We start from the raw sequence: 21,994 nt of genomic DNA on the forward strand, positions 1-21,994 counted from the left end.
CGATAAATCGATTACCTTTATCGGTTTTGTTTCTATTTCTTCACTTTGATTAATCTAGTATTCATATTTTTCGTTCGATTAATCTAGTATTCATATTTTTCGTTCGATTAATCGACGTGCAATTTTTATTTCGAATAATCGATGCGCTATAATTTTTACTTAAATCATTCGAATTATATTTTATATAGTCGACGAGTGATTACTTACGTTGTAGTAACGTCGCGTTTGTATAGATGGCGTTTCTCACGGTCGGTGGTAAAATACGAAATGCTTGGTCACTGGGCACAAAGCACGTAAAAGACTTATCTGTATGGACAGACAAAAATTATGAATTCCACATAGGCCAACTTAACGAACCAGTAACGTACCAGACAAAATGTGTGTCAAATCAGCGACCTCCAAGAGTCGGTACATGGTGTTATAATTAGCTCTAATTTCGTTGGGTATGTTATTGGTGGGAGGCGGGTACAGCACGTGGTCGATGACGTGTACAATGATTTCACCGTTTTTCAAATCGGGCTCCAAAATTTGGGATCCGGAAACGGTTACCACCTACAAATATCGAATTTAGTTCGTTGATGACACTATAGATGGCGAAAGGTGTCCCATAATTGAATTTGAACGCAAAAACTTACGTCTCCGTTTTCGTACGTATTAAAGCGTAACGGCGCTCCTTGCGCGCTATTGACTACCGAGTCGTCTTTCATTTCGATGGTGGTCAGGGGTCCAGGAGCCAAGTGGTACATTAGGAAGCCTTGTAATTTGGTGGTGTCGTTTTCGAGTTCTTCCAATACTTTACCCTCTAAGAAAGCGAATGCGTTGTCCGTTGGTGCAAACAATGTAAACGTTCCTGTAATTTTAATTTTCGTATTTGAACTCTTATAAGTTGCATCATAACATTTTTTTTAAAGTAAAACAATGGGGTAAGCATGGTATGATTAATACAAGTTTTCACTAGGAACTGCGAGTAACGACGCAAAAATTATATGTTAAGTGTGGTTTTCACATAGGAAAAATCGCCACGACGGCGACCGTCGACGCAATAAAATCGTCGTAAGCCTCGGTTTCCAATAGAGCATAACGGTGCGACACTCAATACAGTGTCGTAGCAAGGAAGGGTGGTCCGCCCCGGGCTTAACTTTTTTGGGGGCGGCATTTTTCATATGAACTATTCCTGGACATGAGTAGAGATGAGATAGACTGAAATCTGGTGTAGCAAAAGGTCAATTCAAGGACTCAATTTTAGGATGTACAAACAAGCGTAAAGAAAAATACATTTTGACCAGTGGAAAATAAGCTTTAGGCCTACGGTACTATATTTCTTTTTTTGGTTGACGCTCGCCGGGAGGGATAACTCGATCTACTGGATAAAAATAGCATCCATTAAGCAGAATGATTTTGGTGGTTCGAATAAGCCCCGTTGTCTTGATCACCGTTTCTTGGGCTCTTTGTGGTGCATATAGAAGATTTATAGGAGGCCAATAGATTTCGCAAAAGGGGGATCAAATTGGTGGCGCAACGGAAAGTTCGAAATAGCACTGGTGCGTCCCCTTAAGGCGTCCCCAAGGGAAGGCTGCAAACTAGGCCCAAGACGCCGTCGAAATTTTTTAATAGGAACGAAAGTCGACTTCCTGAACCAAAACGATCCTAGGTGGCGCCACCTTCTCTAAGTTAACACCTATGATCTAGCGTCTGCTATTGTCAAATTAGAAAAATGTCTAAGTATGAGCGTCGTAATTGACATGGAGGAAACTCAAAACGTTGTAAAATTGTAATCAAACGCAAAAACCTTTTCTAGCTTCTATTTCATCCATCATAACCGTTTGATACGTGTAATGAGCGTTATTACTATTTCCCTCAAGCGGCTTTTTTTGGAAGCCTGTGGAACATGGTGAAGCAGACGCTATTTTAACAGGGTTGCCATACAATTTTTGTTCAAAATTATTTATTTCACATCGAAAATGTATGGCAACCCTGTTAATAATTCGAATAAAAAAAGAGTATGGGCGAAATCATAGAAATCTCATAGGTAACTAGAATGCTGCCGCCTACGGCCGAGCTTGACGCCAGTTCGCCTTGAACCTTCAGCCAATGAGAGGCCGTAGAGTGGTTCCGCCAAGGAGGATAATAATCCTCCTTGGTTCCGTTACTATAGGGGGAGATAGGTGATGTCATTCTCTCCGGTGACATTAAATTCTTGGCAGAACCGCTCTTTGAGCTCTGATTGGCTGAGATCTGGCGTCGTCTGTCACGGCGTTTGGGCCATTTGCCAGTTAAACGGCAGCATTCTAGTTACCTATGAGATTTCTATGGGCGAAATACATCATGTAATGCGTTTCTAAAACAATTACATCGGAAACTTAAGTTGATAAACAAGTAACTATCCCTATTATTCCCTAGATCGGAAAATTCACTTCCATTGTAATCTGCGTTGAGTCTAGGTAAATGTTTCATTGTAGTAGCCTAGTTTAATATTGATGATAATAAATAAATGGCAAATCCTGCAAGACCCAATCTGGAAAAGGTCGTGTGGCATGGAATTTTGAGATAGGTCAACAATAATTTCAACAAATAAATAAATTTTTATGTATTTTACGTGAGATATTCCCCAAATTATTTACATTATGCTTTAAATGTGTACAATTCTCGTCTTTTATGGCCTCTAAACTGATTCTCCGTTGATTGCGCCAGCGTGAGATTTGTGGGTAAAGAATACCTCAGATAAGAATCTTTTAATGATTTTGATGAATGTCAAAGGCTTGAGGGATTTTTGGCGCGTTTTTCCTCGGCGCGTTCTACTTGATGCAAGCTGACGGTTTCGAGTGACCCGAGAGGTCAGATCGTGACCCATTTGAGGTCAAGGACGCGTTATTTCAACGGCGATGAAAGTGGTTGCAATAGAAAGAGGTGGGTTTGTTTTGAAATTTTAGCATGACTCAATTTACCGTTAGCGGTATCGTTTTTGAAAAGTTTTATTGAGGTTTTAGTTAATTATCTCACTAGCGATTGAAATTTTTGGTTCAATTTTGTCACTATTCGGATTGCATAGTCCAGTATACATTTTCCAGCTCATATGGCCATAACAGTCATACCATAAGACTATGATAATTTCTACAAGTGTGTCAGTTTGTCGAAATCATTACTAATATCATAAGTAACATAAGAACAATAAGTATGATACTATATATTCAGAAATACATTAACCGAAATTATCAGCAAGCCCTTTTTTTAGCGACACGCTTTCTCTGTACTGCAGGGGGAGGGTGGAAAATGGGATTCGAAAATTTCATCCCACCCGACCGCGTAGGAAATATACGAGTGCATCACGGGTAGATTATATCGCCATCTATTTTCAAAAAAAAGTAACGTTTTTATTTAAAAAAAATCTCGCGAAACATCGTCTGACAGCCTAGGGTAAAGGTTGTAATAATGTTATAATTTGTTAATCATGCAGAATGTACAAGATTTAGTTTGTTATTTGAAAAATCTCAAACGGCCGTTTGTTTTGGAAAGGAGAGAGTTATTTTTAGCATTGTTGAAGTCAGACAATGTATCTAATTATTTGTTAGAGCTTATCAAATTATATGAAGGGTGGCCAGTCTTAAATTAACGTTTGGGAGCTAACAGCTTTTGTGGAAACTTTTAAATCTTTAGGTTGATTTTTAGTATTTGTAAACTTATCCACGGTTTTCACCTTTTTACTCAAATTTGAAGGCAGTAAATAACATAGAGTACTAACATTTCTAGTTTTGATCAAAGGCTTATCGTTTATATTCAGTTCCTTTGACTTTTCTGGCGGTTTATCTAAATTTCATAGTACCGATTTATGTTTTAACTTCTGCTTGTTTTGTAGAAAAAAATTGCACTGCGTAAAAACATCTACACTCGACATTTTGGAGATTTACGTATTAAATTTTCACAACAACTAATTTAAGAGAAAACTTTGTTGGCGCCGTTTTTTACACAGACGAGATACTAAACCAGGGAAGCTCATTTTCTAGTCTGTGTTTACAAAGTTTATTACGACCACCTCTAGGTGGCATATTCATGCACTCACGTCGGAGTGGGAGATTTCGGGTGGTTTGAGGAGGGGAGGGGTGACATCGCTTATTAGAGGGCAGCGCTGTTAGACGTACCATAATTATGGTACAAATCAATAATTTTAGGTAGAAATTTGGGTTGTACCATAAATTTTGCTATGTACCATATGGTACGCTTATTTACAATAATTTTGATAGACTGTACTATAATTTCAATATTTTTTTTATATAGTATCATATTCTCAAAAAATTTCGATTTCAATAACAAAGTCATTGCACGCTTTTACTTTCTGGTGTTCTGAACACCGTGTTCAGCCCCGCTTTCTCGTAACGGCTGCGGTAGCACTGCGCCAGGCAGGTTTGCAACTTTGTCCTCTCTTGAATCTTCTCTTTCAACCTACGGCAGTCTCAGACTTGGTCGTAGAATAAAACACTGATCTGGCAGCCAGCACAGAGGAGCGCTAGTTCAAGCCAATTATATGAACCTTGCATTCAAGCTTCCGTAGTTTCGCGTGGTCTGTCACTGTTGCCGGCAGTTATTTATAAAAGTTATTTACTATGGTCGAATGACAGGTCAAGTATTTCAAGAACATGTAAATCTTTGAGGAAAACACTTAAAACGACTACAGCATTACTTTTAGATTTGAAATTCCCGCCAAACTAGCTAAAAACGTCATAAATAGGAGGTGCAATAATTTTGCGAAGAATTCAATAATTTTTTATCGTCGATACCATAATTTCCGTTTTAAAATCTGACAGCGCTGTTAGAGGGGGAAAACAGAGAACTTGGGTCTAGCGTTAGAGAGATAGGTCGCTGATAATTTCGGTTCATGTATTTCTGATATATTGTTTTAATGCTAAATTTCCTAACCGAACATTTTTTTAACAGCTCCACTTGCTTACACCAAGAATGAATATGTCGAGACTATCGACGGACACGCTGAGGCCCTAACCCCGTCACGCTAAGGGGGGGGGGGGGAGGAAAAACTGAGGCGGTCTTATTTTTTGCGTCCTCGCAGTAGCGTTAATCGCGTCGAAAAACGTAATTTTTAAGAACCAATGAGATTGCAGTATTATTTGATTTTATTAAAGCGGAGTAGCATACTGGTTGCCCCGACAGGTGGAATTGGAGAAACGTTAAAAATTATCTCGACATATTCATTCTCCCTGCGTATAAATAAATACATTCTTGCTTACACTAAGTATTAATTCTAGAAAACCTCTAAATTACTTTACTCTTCCGTATAGTTTCAAAACTTGTGATTCTAAATATTGGCGTTTAGAAATAAATAAAAAATATTGATATATTCATCTCGTGCCTAATTTTCTTTCGATGGTTCGACTACTTTTCGGCAGATGGCGTTATGACAGTCATTTCAAAAAGCCCTTGGGGTTGGCACTCTAGTGATTGCCGTCAGATGGCGTTAACACATTCATTTCAAAAAGCCCTTGGGGCTGGGACTCTAGTGATTGCCGTCAGATTGCGTTAACACATTCATTTCAAAAAGCCCTTGGGGTTGGGACTCTAGTAACTGTCATCAGATGGCGGTAAGGCATTTATTTCAAAAAGCCCTTAGGGTTAGGACTCTAGTAACTGTCGTCAGATGGCGTTAAGGCATTCATTTCAAAAAGCCCTTGGGGCTGGGACTCTCAGCTTGAAACCCTGCGACGTCACCAATGTTAAACATCTATTGAGAAAAAACGCACGTTTTCATGACAACCACTACGGAAGCTACGACTGTGACGTCACTAACTTTTAAAAACGCATCAACTGCTAGCACTCTATACCCTTTAATTTTTATTCCAATACAATTATTACTGAATAATCTGAAGTCTATTAAAATTCCAAAACCCTCACTTCTATTAAAACCAGCAGAGCAGACGACGGAATGCGGGTCATCTGACATTTTTACGCACGTGTTTGGTATTTGGATAGGAATATTTCGTGATTATCTCGGTAGGAGCGCTGATGGGCGATGCAAATTGTGGAACAGGGGATTTTTCTTAGGTTTCGAGTCCAGTAATTATTCGTCCAAGGTAGGACGTACGATATTTTCAATGACGTACTGTATACTGTATAGTACGCATTTTTCGATAATTCAGCTTGCACGTTCGATAATGTTTTTAATTTTCTGAAAACCAGTTAAAACTGACTTTTAAGTGCAAGTTTTCAATAGACGCTTCAATAATTCATCCTCCCACGAAATCGCCAAAAGTTATATTTCCGGGAGCCAGGACCTGCAAGTCACTGTTTATATAATGCTTGTTAAAATAATGGAAACTTTTAAACTTTACAGCAGCAACAAGCGTTCCCCATGGCGTTCCTTTTTAAACGGGTAGCTTTTTTGACATATTAAGGCTTGGCCAAAACACAACGTTTTGTTTACAGGTAAAACGTTTCCATTGTTTCCACAAGCACTATATAAAAAAATTCTTGCGGGTCCTGACTCTCGGAAGTATTACTTCTTGGCGATATCCTGGGAGGATGATTTATCAAAGGAGGATAGGAAGGGAGGCGAAGTAGGAGGCAGGGCCGTAGCCAGGACATCGATATAGAGCGGGCGAACCATATTTTAGGAGGGGCGAATTGTCCCAAAAGGGGGCGTCGGAGTTGAGTTTCAGAAAAGGCTAGGTCGGGCGGCGCCCGTACTGCCCCCCCCCCCCCCTGGCTACGGGCCTGGTAGGAGGGATGAACGCGCCAGTATCCTTGCCGCCATTTTTCCGAAATTTTCCCGCCGAGCGCGCGCTAAGCGTCTTACAAGGATGCTGGCGCGTTCATCCCTCCTACTTCGCCTCCCTTCCTATCCTCCTTGATTTATTTAAGTACTTATTGGTCGAACTTTGTGTTAATAAAAAAATTGATTTCACGAGTTTAATGTCAATTTTTACCGCCAGTTTTATGAAATCTATAATATTTTAGCTCTGGTACTATAATTTTCAGGAACTGGCAACGCTGGCATAAGGGGATTGAAAGCAACTTTGTCTGGATAAAGTCATTATCCCTGAGTAGAAGTAAAGCGATTCGTGGATTATATATTAGCATTGAACTCTTTCTGCGTGTTATTTATGTCTTAAGCAAAGGTATGATATCCGGCTGTGTACGGAACCCGTTTTGTTTGGTAGTAACCGGGTACTCTTGAATATAATTAATTAATACTGGTTAAGCGTATTTGTTTATGCGTCGCTGCGAACGTAACATTCTTACCAACTGACGTCAACACGTCTTCGAGCTGGGCTTCCCTGAACAGTTTGCAAATGCGGTTTAAGCCTCTGTCCACCAAAAACTCGTAAAAGTATCTGAAGGCGTCCTTCGTTTCTCGTGTACGGCGGACACCACCCTGCGGAAAAAAAAGCGTGGATTCTATTGGTTTATTCGTAGAAACATCAGTAACGTAAAAAGGTATAAGACTGAGCGACATATCCGAAATCGTTCAATATCATATTTATGTTAAATAAGGGTTGCCGCACGTCAGGGATTTTAAAAATGGGCCTGAAAAGTCAGGGGAAGGTCAAGGAATTTTAAGAATTTGTAAAAAGTCAAGGAATTTTAAGAATTTGTAATAAGTCAAGGAATTTTAAGAATTTATAAAAAGGTGGGGAATTTTAAGAATTTGTAAAAAGTCAGGGAAGTCAGTTTAATCTTGACACTTTTTTAAGGTAATTTTACTCAAGATCTATGGCAAATCCTGCTTTTGTTATTAAGATTCTTGAAAGCTTTTTAACGTTGAAATAACTTTGGTATTGAAATATAAGTTGATTAAATTTATTAAATTCTGATAAATGTGAAAGTTAAAAACTGTCTAATTTTGGCCTTTAAAAGTCTGGGAAAATAACTTAAAATGGTCAGGGAATTTTAATCTGAGAATATTGTGGCAACCCTGTAATTTTTTTCTCGTGATAAAAAATATAGAAGAGGAATAGCAACTCGGCATATTTTAGGCCTATTAAATTTAGTTCATTTTAAAAGTTAAGCCTTGTGTATTCGGGACCGAAAATTACCGTTACGCCCCTTTTGGTTCGAAATTGAAACCTAGATAGGTAGCTGCTAAAGCAGACGATATTAGTTTTTCCTCATCTTGCATTTTAATATAATTTTTACATTGTTTGCTTTTATTTTGATAAGTTTATTGAAGAAAAAACGTTCTTTAGCACTAGGTCGACGTAAACGTGGCGCCCTCCCTTGATTAATTTCTGAACTATTAATTAGCAAAGCTGTCGTCTGCTAACTACCGTTTCCGCAATGAATCTAGAGATGGCGATTGTGTAATTTTAAAATTGTGGAACCTCTAGTATATTTTACCAACTTTGGGTCTGCTAATTGAAATATTAATAGTTGATTTTATAAAATGTCTTTACGCTTGCCCAACTTGTTGAAATGTTGCCCTGGAATAGTTCAGCCAATGCCTAAGAATGAGTTCATAAACTCTTTAGTGGGAGAGAAAACGGATCCACAGCTGAAGCGGGGAGGCAACATTTCAACAAGATGGCCAAGGTTATTTTATAAAAAGAACTATTGTAAATACAACACCCTAACCCTTTGGCTTTAGGATTTAAAGATACTTTTTAAAGCCTTGTTAAAGCTAGTGTTGCTTTTCCTATTCTATATGTTCTATGGTTTATGTTGATTGTGGAATTTTTCCTGGATTGATTTTATTTATTATACCTGTTTCAATTTGTCGAGCAATTTATCTCGGTTGGCGTTACGTAGTTGAGCCTCTTCGGACACTGAAATGATAAATTTAGGCTTCATTCAATATATTAGTACCGGTACCGCGTGATACCACGTGACGTCACCATGGACATTCTATTATCGGGACGAGTAAATTTGAGTCGCCGATGTTAATACCTTTCTCCTTATTTGTTTAAACATCTGGCAGCGCTGTAATTGTTTTTCGCGCTGAACAGGCGAGTCGATGTAAACAAAGAAAATGCCGCAGCCGAGGGTTAAATTTGAACGCTAGCCATAGATATAGGAAACGTATATAAAGGTCTAGATAAAATATTTCAAAGGGAGTGAATACGGAGGTAACAGCTAGCAGAAACGCGTAATTTCTGCAGGCTATAATTATAAGGCGCTATCTACCGGTAAGAAAGCTCGTGCTATCGTCGCGAGAGCCATTGTCTCCTGCTTAAAAATTATACTAAAAGTCACCAACAGATGGTGTCTAAAGACTACGGCCTGCGGAAAGGTCAAGCACTTAGTACTAAAATGCTAAGAGAGCTCGCGCTCTTGGTCGGTGTCTGCTAGGTGTCAATTCCGTATTTTATGTTAGGCTTAGACGCCCCGAAATTTATCTAGACCTTTATATACATTTCTTATATCTATGACGCTAGCACTATAGCCTAGCCTTGGATTAATAACAGTCTAATTTTTAATCCAAGGCCTAACAGTCTTTGTTAGGATACTACGTTTTTAAGCCTAAATCAAATAAGTTTTCGCTATCAAGCAGTTACTAATTCTTATTTTTCAAATTTCTAAACATGCTCTCGAAAATATGACGTCAAGGCTGGTTGGTTTACATCATTTGCCTTGGGCTCAGTGGCTCTGAATGCGCGAAAAACAAAGACATTTTAGGCGCCATTTATTCGATGTAGTTTATGTTTAATGAAAAATTCCAAAACTTGTTTGTATTAGCTTTTTAAATGTCAATTTGTTAATCTCGTAAGATTTTTTAATTTAATGTAATTTAAACATATTTATAATTTTTTTAAGTAATTCATTTAAATGTAGTTAACCGGTTAAACGAAGTCTTAATCTATTTTAAGGACCTAACATTAGTGTAATCTAGGAGTAACAAACACAGCACCCCACACAAGGAGAAAGCAACCAGTCAAATGTCGTGCATTTTCTTGCGTACAGTTTTCATTGGTTAGACGCTTTAGCGCCTGCTGCCGTCGGAAGGGGAAAATTCCGAAATTGTCTTCCCCCCACCCGTAAAACGTTCAGCGTAAAGGTTCGTCCAATGAAATTTGTACACAACACTGCGTTAACGTGTTTAAAGGCTAGCTGCGTTCTCCTTGTGTTTGCTGCTCGTAGGTGTAATTTAGTAACAGTTTAATTTGAATCCATTTCTGACAAATTTGGTGCTCACTTGGTTTTCCAAAATTAATAACAAATTAAATTCATAATATAATTTCCTAAAACCGCTTTTATTGCAATTTGCTTCTAGCTAGCAAGATATTCGGCTACTCGATTTTTCGATTAGTCCAATCTCATATTCGATGAGTCGAATCGAAATAGATCTTAAAAATCTCCTAGAACATTCGCTTTTTGCTGATCAAATAAAATTCTAGAATTTTCTAAAATATTTGGTATTTCAAATAATTTGCGAATATCGTAAAATTTTGGCGGGTTTTGAAATTTCCAAGAACAGCGAACGAGCGACAGTGAACTGAAACTAAAACTAAAACTGTAAAACCAACTACAGGTAACTGTCATTCTCTGGTTTTAACTTTTATTCGAACAAATATTTGATATTCGATACGATTCGATAGATCCAATTTCTCTTAACTAACCTGTGCCAGAAACAATCAAAGGCCGCCGAGTTTGAGAATAATTAGGACCTAATAGGCGATAAAATGTACGATTTTTTTCAATAATTATTCCTTGCACATTAATTCAAACTTTCAGATGTTAAAATCGAGACATGTGGATTTGCATTTTTGTTATTCAATTAGCTTAATTATTCCTAACCATCAAGTGACCGCCTCTACTGTTGAAGTATTTGAAATCAATTGGTTTTAATTTAACTAAAAATAATTAATAAAAAATAATTGTTTTGAGCAATTTCTTTGTTGTAATTTGTATGCTGAGTATTGAAACTTCATATTCATTTTTAAATTAAGTTTATTTTATTCTGCAACCAAAATAAATCGTCCGAAAATTATCGACGTAAATATAAAATTCAGGGCTCCCAGCGAACCTATTATACCTATATTTACTATAATTTTGAAATGGTCCTATAAAAATCTATAATTCTTTTTTTATCCTATATTTCCTATATTTTTAACATTTTGTCGAAAATTCTACTAAGACAGTTTGAAAAAATTTCGGATTGTTTACGTTTTTTCTCGAAATCCCCGCCTCTATAAATTTGTGATGAAGGTTTTATTTTAAAATGGCAGATTAGCTGATCAAAAACTCTCAAATCTCCAAAAATATCTTTAAAAATTTACAATTTCTAAAAACGAGTGAAATCAAGAAGCCTATTAGCTTAGTTTATTAGCTTAAAGTTTAAGTATCCGTGAATTTTGATGCGATAAAAACCTATATAATGATAATTTTACACCAATATTTAACCTATAATTTAGGGATGACAAACCTAAAATATCTATAATTTTTTAGAGGGTATTGGCTGGGAGCCCTGAAAATTTCATCCGTTGAATTTTTCTAATAATTCTATTGTGTGTCGAAATTCTGCCGTATCGACAAAATTAGGCAAGTTTGAAAAGCACTGTATAAAATTTCCGTCGAATATCACTTCCTGGTTTCTATTTTTTTTTCACAACTATTTAAAAAAGAAAAACTTCAAAATTCCAAAATGAAAAACAAAAAACTTGGCTCATCTTTAAAATCGAACTGGCGACGACCATCTTCATCCATAAATTATCATTTTGTCTGAGATGAATTCTTAAATAGTAGATTCTAATAACCAGTTTTTTTATTTCACAAACTCCGAAAAGGCGACGAACAATAGGGGCTTTTTGAACAAAGGTCTTCACTTGGTCGCTTTTCTGTTTGAACTTTTTGGGGTTACGCCGACTTTTAATTATTTATTGTTTTTGGGCAGATATGTCACAAGCGCGGGTTTTTTTTTTGTTTTAACTTAAACCGACCTCAAAATTGAAATTGCGCAAAAATATATGAATAGATTTTGTTGAAAATTGACCCTCTAAGTTAGCCAAGACATTTCGAGGGTTAATCAGTTCCAAAAAAGAGGGCTTTTTAGTGTAGCTGTTTATTTGAATGGAATTTTAGAAGTATTTAGACTAACCTGCGGCCGAGAAGGCAGATCCAGTAGCTGTTCCATTTGGATTCGTCGTATTTGAGTTAGCTGTAATGGTTTATTTTAGAAATTTGGGTTTAGTTTAATATATTTAGCTAATTACAGTTCTGCTTATAATTACGATTAAAAATTTAATTTATTTTTAACCACGATTTAATCTTCATACTATTTTGAGTTTTGAACCGATTTAATTGTCATTTAAAAATTTGGGAACTTTAATTTTATCATTTAAAAATTTGGGAACTGTAATTTTATCATTTAAAAATTTGGGAACTTTAATTTTATCATTTCAAAATTTGGGAACTGTAATTTTATCATTTAAAAATTTGGGAACTTTAATTTTATCATTTAAAAATTTGGGAACTTTAATTTTATCACTTAAAAAGTTGGGAACTTTAATTTTATCATTTAAAAATTTGGGAACTTTAATTTTATCACTTAAAAAGTTGGGAACTTTAATTTTATCATTTAAATGTTAACATTTACTTACTACATTAAGTTAAGGATAGTAAGTTCATGCATAAGTCTATAATATTGTAACAATATGGTATTAGTTAAGTTTATTTTAGTGAACATTCTAAACGAATTAGTAATAAAATTTAATAATCTAATGTTATTGAAATTTAGTGTTTGTTGATGGTAAAGCGTATTTTTATGATTAATTTTCCAATAATTTTAATTTATAATATAATGCGATAATATTTTAATATTTTTAAAATCAATTTTTATTTTATCGTAGTATATTTTGTTTCCATGTTATTTTAATATTAAATACACAAGCTAGTATAATATTTATAAAATGTTAATTACTATAATTAATTACTTAATTATAGCGATAAATAGTCAACCTTCTAATTACATCATTAAAATTATTTTATTTATCTTTTGCTAAAAAAACCATTGACTTCCCAAGGCATACGAAAATAAAGAACGTGAAATAAAAATTTTAAAAATACCGAAATTTTATCAAGGTAATAAATTCACTTTTAAAAAAACCATCTAAAATGATATAAAACTTGAAATATAAAACAACCGAATACCCCAAGTCGTTCACCTTTTGGCCACCGCGAGTCACGACGGCGCCACCGTCGCCTCGATATCATTTATAAATACTCTATAATTAAAAGTCGGTATACCACTGGAAATCGGAAGCTAAAATACGAGGGAGGTAACCGGTCTCTTTAAAATTGGGATGATTCATTAATTTTCTCTTAAATAGCACTTCCTTTATTTTAGCTAATTGGGGAGGACGATCCTGATATTTGGCCCCAGTATTCTGGTTTTTAATTAAAATTATACTTATTTTTACTCTCTTTTTAGATTTAAACGTTTTACGGTCAGGAATTTAAGAGAATAATGTTTAATTCTAATTGGAGCGTTATTCGAAGGGGCTGGTTTTCAGATCTAATTTATTTACACAATTATGATCGGGTAGCGAGCGCTGAGGCAGTTTATTTTGATAATATGTCGTTTGAAGGAAATTTTACGTATTTTATTTATTTTAATTATTATCTCAAAAGGCGTTATTTTGGAAGTTAGGAAACGTTTAGTTTTACCGGAAGTTTTTTTTTAATGGGAGCCTTTAAAACAAGGCTTAGCGAGTTTGGTGTCACCGGAAATGCCGCCATTTTATATAGACTACTTCCGAATGTTTTTAAAATATGAACGCTTCTTAACCTCTGGTTAGGTCTAAATCGGTTTTAATTATTTTAAGAGTGTTGTGTTTAAATTTTTATATTTCTTTGGTTTGATTGTATAATTTTTCCAAAATTTGAAAATTAGTTTAAAGTTTGGTATTTCGAATGCAGTTCTAAAAAAGGTTTTTTTTAACATTAATTGTCGTCTGATTTGTTAACTTGTCTTTGGCCGTTTTTGGGATAAATATATTATGTATTCTAGTTACTACTATTAGTTTAAATGATTGAAAGTAAGTATGAATATTTAGAGTAAAGCGATTTAGCACAGCTAACAAGAAAAGTAACTTTCAAGTTATAATTTCTAAAATACAAGTTATCTTAGGACTTATACTACCGAAGAAGAACTCGTTAAACCCTGATATAGTGGTTGCAAAACAAATATTTATCACGATTCACAAATAACAGAAAATTATTATATAAACTTGTATTCAAATTTGTAGAATGATTATATCGGTTTCTTCATCATAATTACAAGCTTGTCGTATCATATAATGATACCATGATGTTTTCTGATTCGCTTTTATTTGAAATGGTTCGTATAAAGGCAGGATTTAAAATGCACTGTAACAAAAATTACCCTCATAGTCTACTGAAATCGTTTATCAGAAATTATAGTTATTCTATGCTCTTTAATACGATCTTCGGGTTAAACGTCTAATGTGTACCTTTGGGGGACATGATTATTTAAATTGATAAATGTGAAGATATTGGAGGTATAATATATATGCGTATATAATAATATATATTAACGGTAGTAGCTTGGAATCTAGTTTAGTTTGAAAGAAAAATTCAAATATAATTTAACCAAATGCTGCATTAAATATTACAAAAAATTAAGTTTTAACTTAAATTAATAAAAATTGGACTAAGTTGAAATTTATAAGGTTTTTTCTGAAATTAATTCAGCTGGTAATAAAATAATTAAAATTAAAAGGGTTCTTTGGTAAGATAATTTATAATGATTAAACTAATGGAATTTAAAAGGTTTGTAGTAAATTAATCGAAATTCAAGGAGGTGACCTAATCGAATGGTAATGGGTAGTAGCATAAGTGTATAATATTGTTACATAAGTGTGACACTTCCTATTCTTGACATGCAAAGGTTTTAATGAGAGCTTTTCACAAGACAGACTGCATTATTGGTTTCTTCACCGTTTTGCGTCCGCTTGCTAACGCGTCACACGTAGCCTTTGACAGCGCCTCGCTAGGGGGAGATTTTCTTCTTGTGATGACGTCACTCCGTTACTAACTCTCAGTAAATTATTAACGAATGTGACAAACTTATGGAACAATATTATAGACTTATGGTAGTAGTGAACCTAATTGAAATGTAATAGTTTTGTAGTAAACGAATTAAATTTTAAAAGTTTTGTACTGAACTAATTCAAATTCCAATGGTTTGAAACCAAATTGAAATTTAATGAGTTTGAAGTAAAAAAAAATTAATTGAAATGTTATATTGTAAGCAATTTCGAATTAAAACACTGACAGCGAAGGAATTAAAACTGAAATAAGTTAAATAGTTATAATTAATTAAATAAAACGTTTAGCATAAAGTGGAATGAAGTTTTAAAGTTCTGGTAAAACTAAACAATCAAGATAACGTAATTTAATTTCCAAAATACGAATTAAATCATCTGAACAAAATCTTTTATTTAAAAAATACTAGTACACCCACTACCAATTTATTCAAGTACAGTTTTTATAAGGAAATGGTTTTTTTTAATACTTTTCATTTTTATTTTAGTGAAATCATTGTATCTAACTTTTAACTTTATCTAACCCCTATGCCAATAAAACTTCACGTTTTTTGTGGTCAGATCCCCTTTGAAGTTCTTCTCCGACGTCTTTTTCAGACGAAAACGGTTAATAGAACTAGCACGAATTGGTGTTTTACCTTCTGCCCAAATTCTAAGACAGATTCCGGTTCCTAATAAAGGCTGGTGATCTACGAAACGTATTATTTAAAATCTGACGCGTTTTTATTTTTTTTGCGTTTACGGTTTGAGAGATCTCTCCGGGATTTCTCGTAGCCAAGGCTTAACTTGGAAGCGCCCCCTTCGTAACAATAATAAAGTAACGTTTAACTTTTTTTTCTTCCGAATTTGACGCTGATCAAGTTGGAAGAGGATGATTTTATTGGGAAAGTGACGAACCGCCTTTTTGGGTTTTACCTCCAACCATTGAAGCTTCTTGAGGAAAATTGTTGAATAACCCTTAGAAAATAACGCGTCGTTGAGTGACGTTAAGGCGCGCTCCTCGTGCCAGGAGTCAGGGTTGCCGGATTAGCTTTACGGTTTTCCCTTTTTTTGTTTTTCTACTGGAACGGATGTCATAAAAATCGGAACACCTTTTGTGCTCAGTTTCTTAAATAACTAAATCTAACTTACAGTCTACTGAGCTTAGGTAATCTCACGTCTTCCAGCAATCATATAATTTTTAAATTGTTTTATAATTTTTAGGCTTTTAGTTAAAATCAAACTTATAAACATTTTAAAAAGACTACACCAACCGTTAATATATGCATTCCAGTATTTTTTATAAATTAACAGATAATTCTAGTCGTGGCGCTAATATTTTCTGCTTAGGGATATTTTGTACCCATTTAAATATATCCCTGAAAATTTTACATTTTCATCTTATATATATATATCCTATAATTTGTCCTATAGTTATGCTGTAATTTTTCGAAACTATTTTGGCTGGAAGCCCTGTAAAATATACTTAGCGACTTTTACTATTTAGACTCAACGTGAGTTTAGCATCCCAAAGTTTATTTTTCTTTAAAAAAATAATATTTATTTTATTAAACCATAAATTAACCTTGTTTACAAAATCGCTTTTAAAAAGGATATAACTCGTTGTTAATTTATGCGTCTCCTTTTAATTAATTAATTATTATTTAACTCACTGTCTCTTAGTTATTTTTACTTAACTAACTGTCAGTTATTTTTTACTTAGCTTACTAACTCTCAGTTATTTTTGCTTAGCTCACTATCTCTTAGTACCTTTTCATTTAGCTTACTATCTATTAGTTATTTTTACTAAGTTAACTATCTCTTAGTTATTTTTACTAAGCTAACTATCTCTTAGTTATTTTTACTAAGCTAACTATCTCTTAGTTATTTTTAGTTAGCTAAGTCGCTTGATGACTTAGGCCTAAGGTGGTGCCTTAGGTATTAGCCTAGCTGATTATTATTCTTTATTCTTCTGTTATTTTTTACTTAGCTTACTATCTCTTAGTTATTTTTACTTAGCTAACTGTATCTCAGTTATTTTTACTTAGCTAACTGTATCTCAGTTATTTTTTACTTAGTTTGCTATGTCCAGGGAGCACTAAACCCCTGGAGAGGTCCTGTGGGGTAGAATTGCTGTGAAACCGGCTATAGGAAGTATATCTTGCAGCCCAAATTATCTTCCCCCATTCTCCTGGTATAGGGACGGAAGTCTGAAATGCGCATGCTTGTAACGTCATCATTGTAAAAAGACCTCGTCCCTAATATTCTGCGGCACATGCGCAGTTTCCAACTCCGTTCCTCAAAACTAGGAGAGGGGAGGAATTTTGGGGAAATTATAGAACTATCCCAGCCGCTAGCTTCTACCCCACAGTACCTCTCCAGGGGTTTAGTGCTCCCTGCTATCTCTTAGTTTATTTTTACTTAGCTAAATGTCTCAATTATTTTTACTTAGCTAAATGTCTCAATTATTTTTACTTAGCTAAATGTCTCAATTATTTTACTTAGCTAAATGTCTCAATTATTTTTACTTAGCTAACTATCTCTTAGTCACTTTATATTTTACACTAATCAATCTCTACGTTCTTTTATCCTAAACACTCTTAATATCTTACCCCTAATTAACTAATTTCTTCACTTTATTCTTAGGTAACTAATCTGTCTTTATATTCAGCTTAGTAAAGCTTAGTTCTTTTATACGTAAGTAATTCTGTTTCAAGCAATTTCGCTTTTTCAATTTCATCTAAAGTCATTTGTTCTTACAAAATTCCAAATATTTGAAAATGTTATTTTCTTTAATTCTAATACAGGCTGAGAGATGTCGCTGTCAACCTGCCAATATTTCAATTAGTCTTAGCCGTAACCTTTTTAACCCACATAATTCATCAAACCCCGAATCTAGACAGGAGACGTGTCAACTTGTAACGCGTTTGAAAGAACTTCCGAGACCGCAAAATAGCCCATAGCGCCAAAAATAAAATTTCAACCCAATGAAATGATAAAATTACGCCCTTTTTTCTAGCCCTGAGACATAATTTTGTAATTAAGAGAATAAAAAAGGGAAGTCACCAATTTGACGCCATCGTAATTTCTTATTGACAAGTTTACCGGGCCAATATGTCTGGCGTCATTACAAATTGTACCGTTGTTCTAAAACGGGACTTATTTTTGAAAACCTAACCATCGACATGACCTAACTTATCAAATTTTCGAAAACCTTTATTATATATTTTTTTAAAGAACATAAATGGTGTCGGCACGAGGCCTTAGACACCACTTTAGAGGGAATTATAACCTCTAGTATTTCTGTCTTGCGGCGCAAAGGGTTCCAATGTTGGTCACTCCCTCTCGGGAATTTTAAAAACACTAAGCAGAGTCGAAAATCTCAAAGGTCATAGGAGGAAGTGGATAATATTGGAACCCTGTTTAGCTCGGTGACCGAATCATTTTAAAATTAAGTAAAGATTAATAATATTGAGAAAATTAAGAAACAAATTATAATTATTTTAAGGTTGAGTAAAGATTTATATTGTTGGGAAAATTAAGAAAAAATTATAATAATTTTAAAGTTGAGTAAAGATTTATAATGTTGGGAAAATTAAGAAAAAATTCATAATAATTTTAAAGTTGAGTAAAGATTTATAATGTTGGGAAAATTAAGTAAAAATTTATAATATTGGGAAAATTAAGTAAAGATTGATATTAATTTTAAAATTAAGAAAAGATTGATATTAATTTTAAAATTAAGAAAAGATTGATATTAATTTTAAAATTAAGAAAAGATTGATATTAATTTTAAAATTAAAAAAAGATTGATATTAATTTTAAAATTAAGAAAAGATTGATATTAATTTTAAAATTAAGAAAAGATTGATATTAATTTTAAAATTAAGAAAAGATTGATATTAATTTTAAAATTAAGAAAAGATTGATATTAATTTTAAAATTAAGAAAAGATTGATATTAATTTTAAAATTAAGAAAAGATTGATATTAATTTTAAAATTAAGAAAAGATTGATATTAATTTTAAAATTAAGAAAAGATTGATATTAATTTTAAAATTAAGAAAAGATTGATATTAATTTTAAAATTAAGAAAAGATTGATATTAATTTTAAAATTAAGAAAAGATTGATATTAATTTTAAAATTAAGAAAAGATTGATATTAATTTTAAAATTAAGAAAAGATTGATATTAATTTTAAAATTAAGAAAAGATTGATATTAATTTTAAAATTAAGAAAAGATTGATATTAATTTTAAAATTAAGAAAAGATTGATATTAATTTTAAAATTAAGAAAAGATTGATATTAATTTTAAAATTAAGAAATGATTGATATTAATTTTAAAAGTGTGAAAAGATTGATATTAATTTTAAAATTAAGAAAATATTGATATTCATTTTAATGTTACGAAAATATTTATATTCATTTTAATGTTAAGAAAAGATTGATATTAGTTTTAAGGTTAAGAAAACATTGATATTAGTTTTAAGGTTAAGAAAACATTGATATTAGTTTTAAGGTTAAGAAAATATTAACAATATTAATAGGTAACTTTACCTTAACCATTGTATTATTTCTTTCTATTGCCAAATTAAATAAAATTAAACCTAAAAAAGTAAAAACAATTTAAGTTTAAAATCCGGGTCAAATTTATTATCAATAATTATATTAGCCTATGATTAAATCTTCATTTCTAATTTAAACACGGATAATTTAACTTTCAAGGCAGGCTAGTTTGAAGATGTTACGTTTATAATTTTCTTTTGATGAAAATTACCTCTGTTTTAATTATATATATCAAAGACCTTGAAAATGTTAAGCCTAATAGAAAAAGATTAAAACCACTGGAATGCTGCAGTGTAAGAAAATAATTCTCGGTAGAAACGGCTTAAATTGAAATGATATTTCAATCCGGAGAGAGAGAGAGTGATCCATAAAAAGTGGGCCTCTTTTTGGAATTCTAGTTTGTGCCCCTTAATTACTCAATAATATCTATAGATTTTTTCAGCGATATTTTTTTTTATCTGTAAATTAATTCAGTTGCGATCTCTCATGAAATAGTTTTTGTTTTTTTAACTGCGTTAGTTAACAGTTTTCGTAAATGGTTTTACCAAGTTAGTTTAATTTAATTAACTGTCTTAATATTTAATTTTAGTTCCAAATTTTTATCAACCGTTTATTAATTTTATACCAGATATGAAAACACTTTATCAAAATTATGTCTATTATAATTTTTTTTAATAAATTTTACTAATATCGATATTTACTGAAATCTACGAATATCATATTTTCTTAATTTTCCAAATATTATAAAACCTTTGTCAAAATTTACCAATATTGTTAATATTTTCTTAACTTTCCCAATATTGTTAATCTTTTCTTAACTTTCCCAATATTGTTAATCTTTACTTAATTTCCCAATATGTTAATATTTTCTTAACTTTCCCAAAATTGTTCATCTTTTCCTAATTTTAAAAATATTATCAATGTTTTGTAAAATTGTAATGTTATCAAGATTCAGGTTTATTTATCTTTAATGAAATTTAATAATATTATCTGAAATTTAATTATATTATCTGAAATTTAATTATATTATCTGAAATTTAATTATATTATCTGAAATTTAATTATATTATCTGAAATTTAATTATATTATCTGAAATTTAATAAGATTATCTGAAATTTAATTATATTATTTGAAGTTTAATAATATTATCTTAAATCTACTAATATTTTCTGAAATTTAATAATATTATCTTAAATATATAAATATTTTCTGAAATTAAATAATGTTTTTTGAAATTCTTTAATATTTTGTACAATTTTATAATATTTTGGGAAATTTTACATTTTGTAAAATGGTTTTATGATATATTATATTTTTAATGACATTTCATTTTTTATGATATTTTCCAATAATTTATGAAGTATAATTATTGGTCAACTTAACTAATATTTTATTCAATTTTATGTAAATATTTAATATTTTATTAGACTTTCTGATATAATATGAAATCTTAAACTTCGTAAAATTTAGTAATATTTCATAAAATTTTAAATAATATTTACCAATTTGAACATTTTTTAAGTAAATATTCCAATCTCAGGGTGATTTTGGTTATTTTACACAATTTATTTTTCTAATTCAAATTAAGCGCATCGTTTAATTAAATTTAGTTATATTTAAAAAATATCAGAAAATTTGAAGGCAAAAAAGGTAGACATAAACGTGACAAAAAACCAACGTTTGTAAACGTATTGAAAATTTCCAACAAAAAATGAAAAAAAAAACTTACCAATAGAAGTTCCTGTTCTAGGAGCTCTGGGTGCCGTTTTCCTATCCCTTGGAATCCTGACCAACCCAGCTTGGACATCGTCCACGTTTAAATTTAACCAAATAAACATTAAAACGCAACTTAAAAATAGCCATCGCGTTTGAAAAATCATGACGGTAACTTGAGCGAAATTGATCGGGGAAAAAATTCTATTCAAAATGTTACTTTTTTTGTACCGATAACTATAAAACAAGTCCGTTAAAAATGTAATTCTCAATTCGATGTGCGAAAGATTTCGCTTCGATGTCAATGAAACAGCGTCATTTTTCCGCTTGCGGCCGATAGTCCTGTGCTCGGACCATGTGATGGAGATGACGGGCTGGCAGATCACTTTATAAGATCCTCGCGAGCATCTCTGGTAACTAGGGGGCGCATCTTCCCAGAGCGGATCCACTCTGAAATCCTGTTTTGGGAGACCGAATTACGTTCGAGGTACGGGGGTGTCTTTACGTAAGATCATGTATTATTGATATCACATATTTCCGAGTAGTGTTTCTTATTTTTTTATTTCTCCTTTTCTTCAACATTTCGAGTCGTGAAGAAGCGAAAGTTACGTATTGTATATTTATTGGCCGGGGTTTTCCCCTCTGAGCTTCATTAATTGGTGGTTACTCACGCGATTAGTGGCACTTCCTTCAGAGATTTAATTATAATTAAATCGTTATTTGGAAATGA

General features: G+C 32.7%; 1 protein-coding gene across 1 annotated transcript in view; it reads right to left on the bottom strand.

Moving 5' to 3' along the window:
• Positions 1-21,351, bottom strand: part of LOC149962129 (uncharacterized) — a 42,939-nt gene extending 21,588 nt beyond the window's left edge. Inside the window, exons 1-6 of the mRNA XM_090178752.1 lie at positions 21,281-21,351; positions 8,704-8,765; positions 7,246-7,378; positions 636-850; positions 369-552; positions 208-306 (exon numbers count right to left, since the gene is read on the bottom strand). Coding sequence (XP_090034878.1) covers positions 208-306; positions 369-552; positions 636-746 — 394 coding nt within the window. The 5' untranslated portion in view covers positions 747-850; positions 7,246-7,378; positions 8,704-8,765; positions 21,281-21,351. The remainder of the gene's footprint in view (positions 1-207; positions 307-368; positions 553-635; positions 851-7,245; positions 7,379-8,703; positions 8,766-21,280) is intronic.
• Positions 21,352-21,994: the final 643 nt, after the last annotated feature.

Source organism: Leiobunum rupestre, chromosome 1 (assembly GCF_980474605.1).
Source record: "Leiobunum rupestre chromosome 1, qqLeiRupe1.1.hap1, whole genome shotgun sequence".
Lineage (NCBI taxonomy): Eukaryota > Metazoa > Arthropoda > Arachnida > Opiliones > Sclerosomatidae > Leiobunum > Leiobunum rupestre.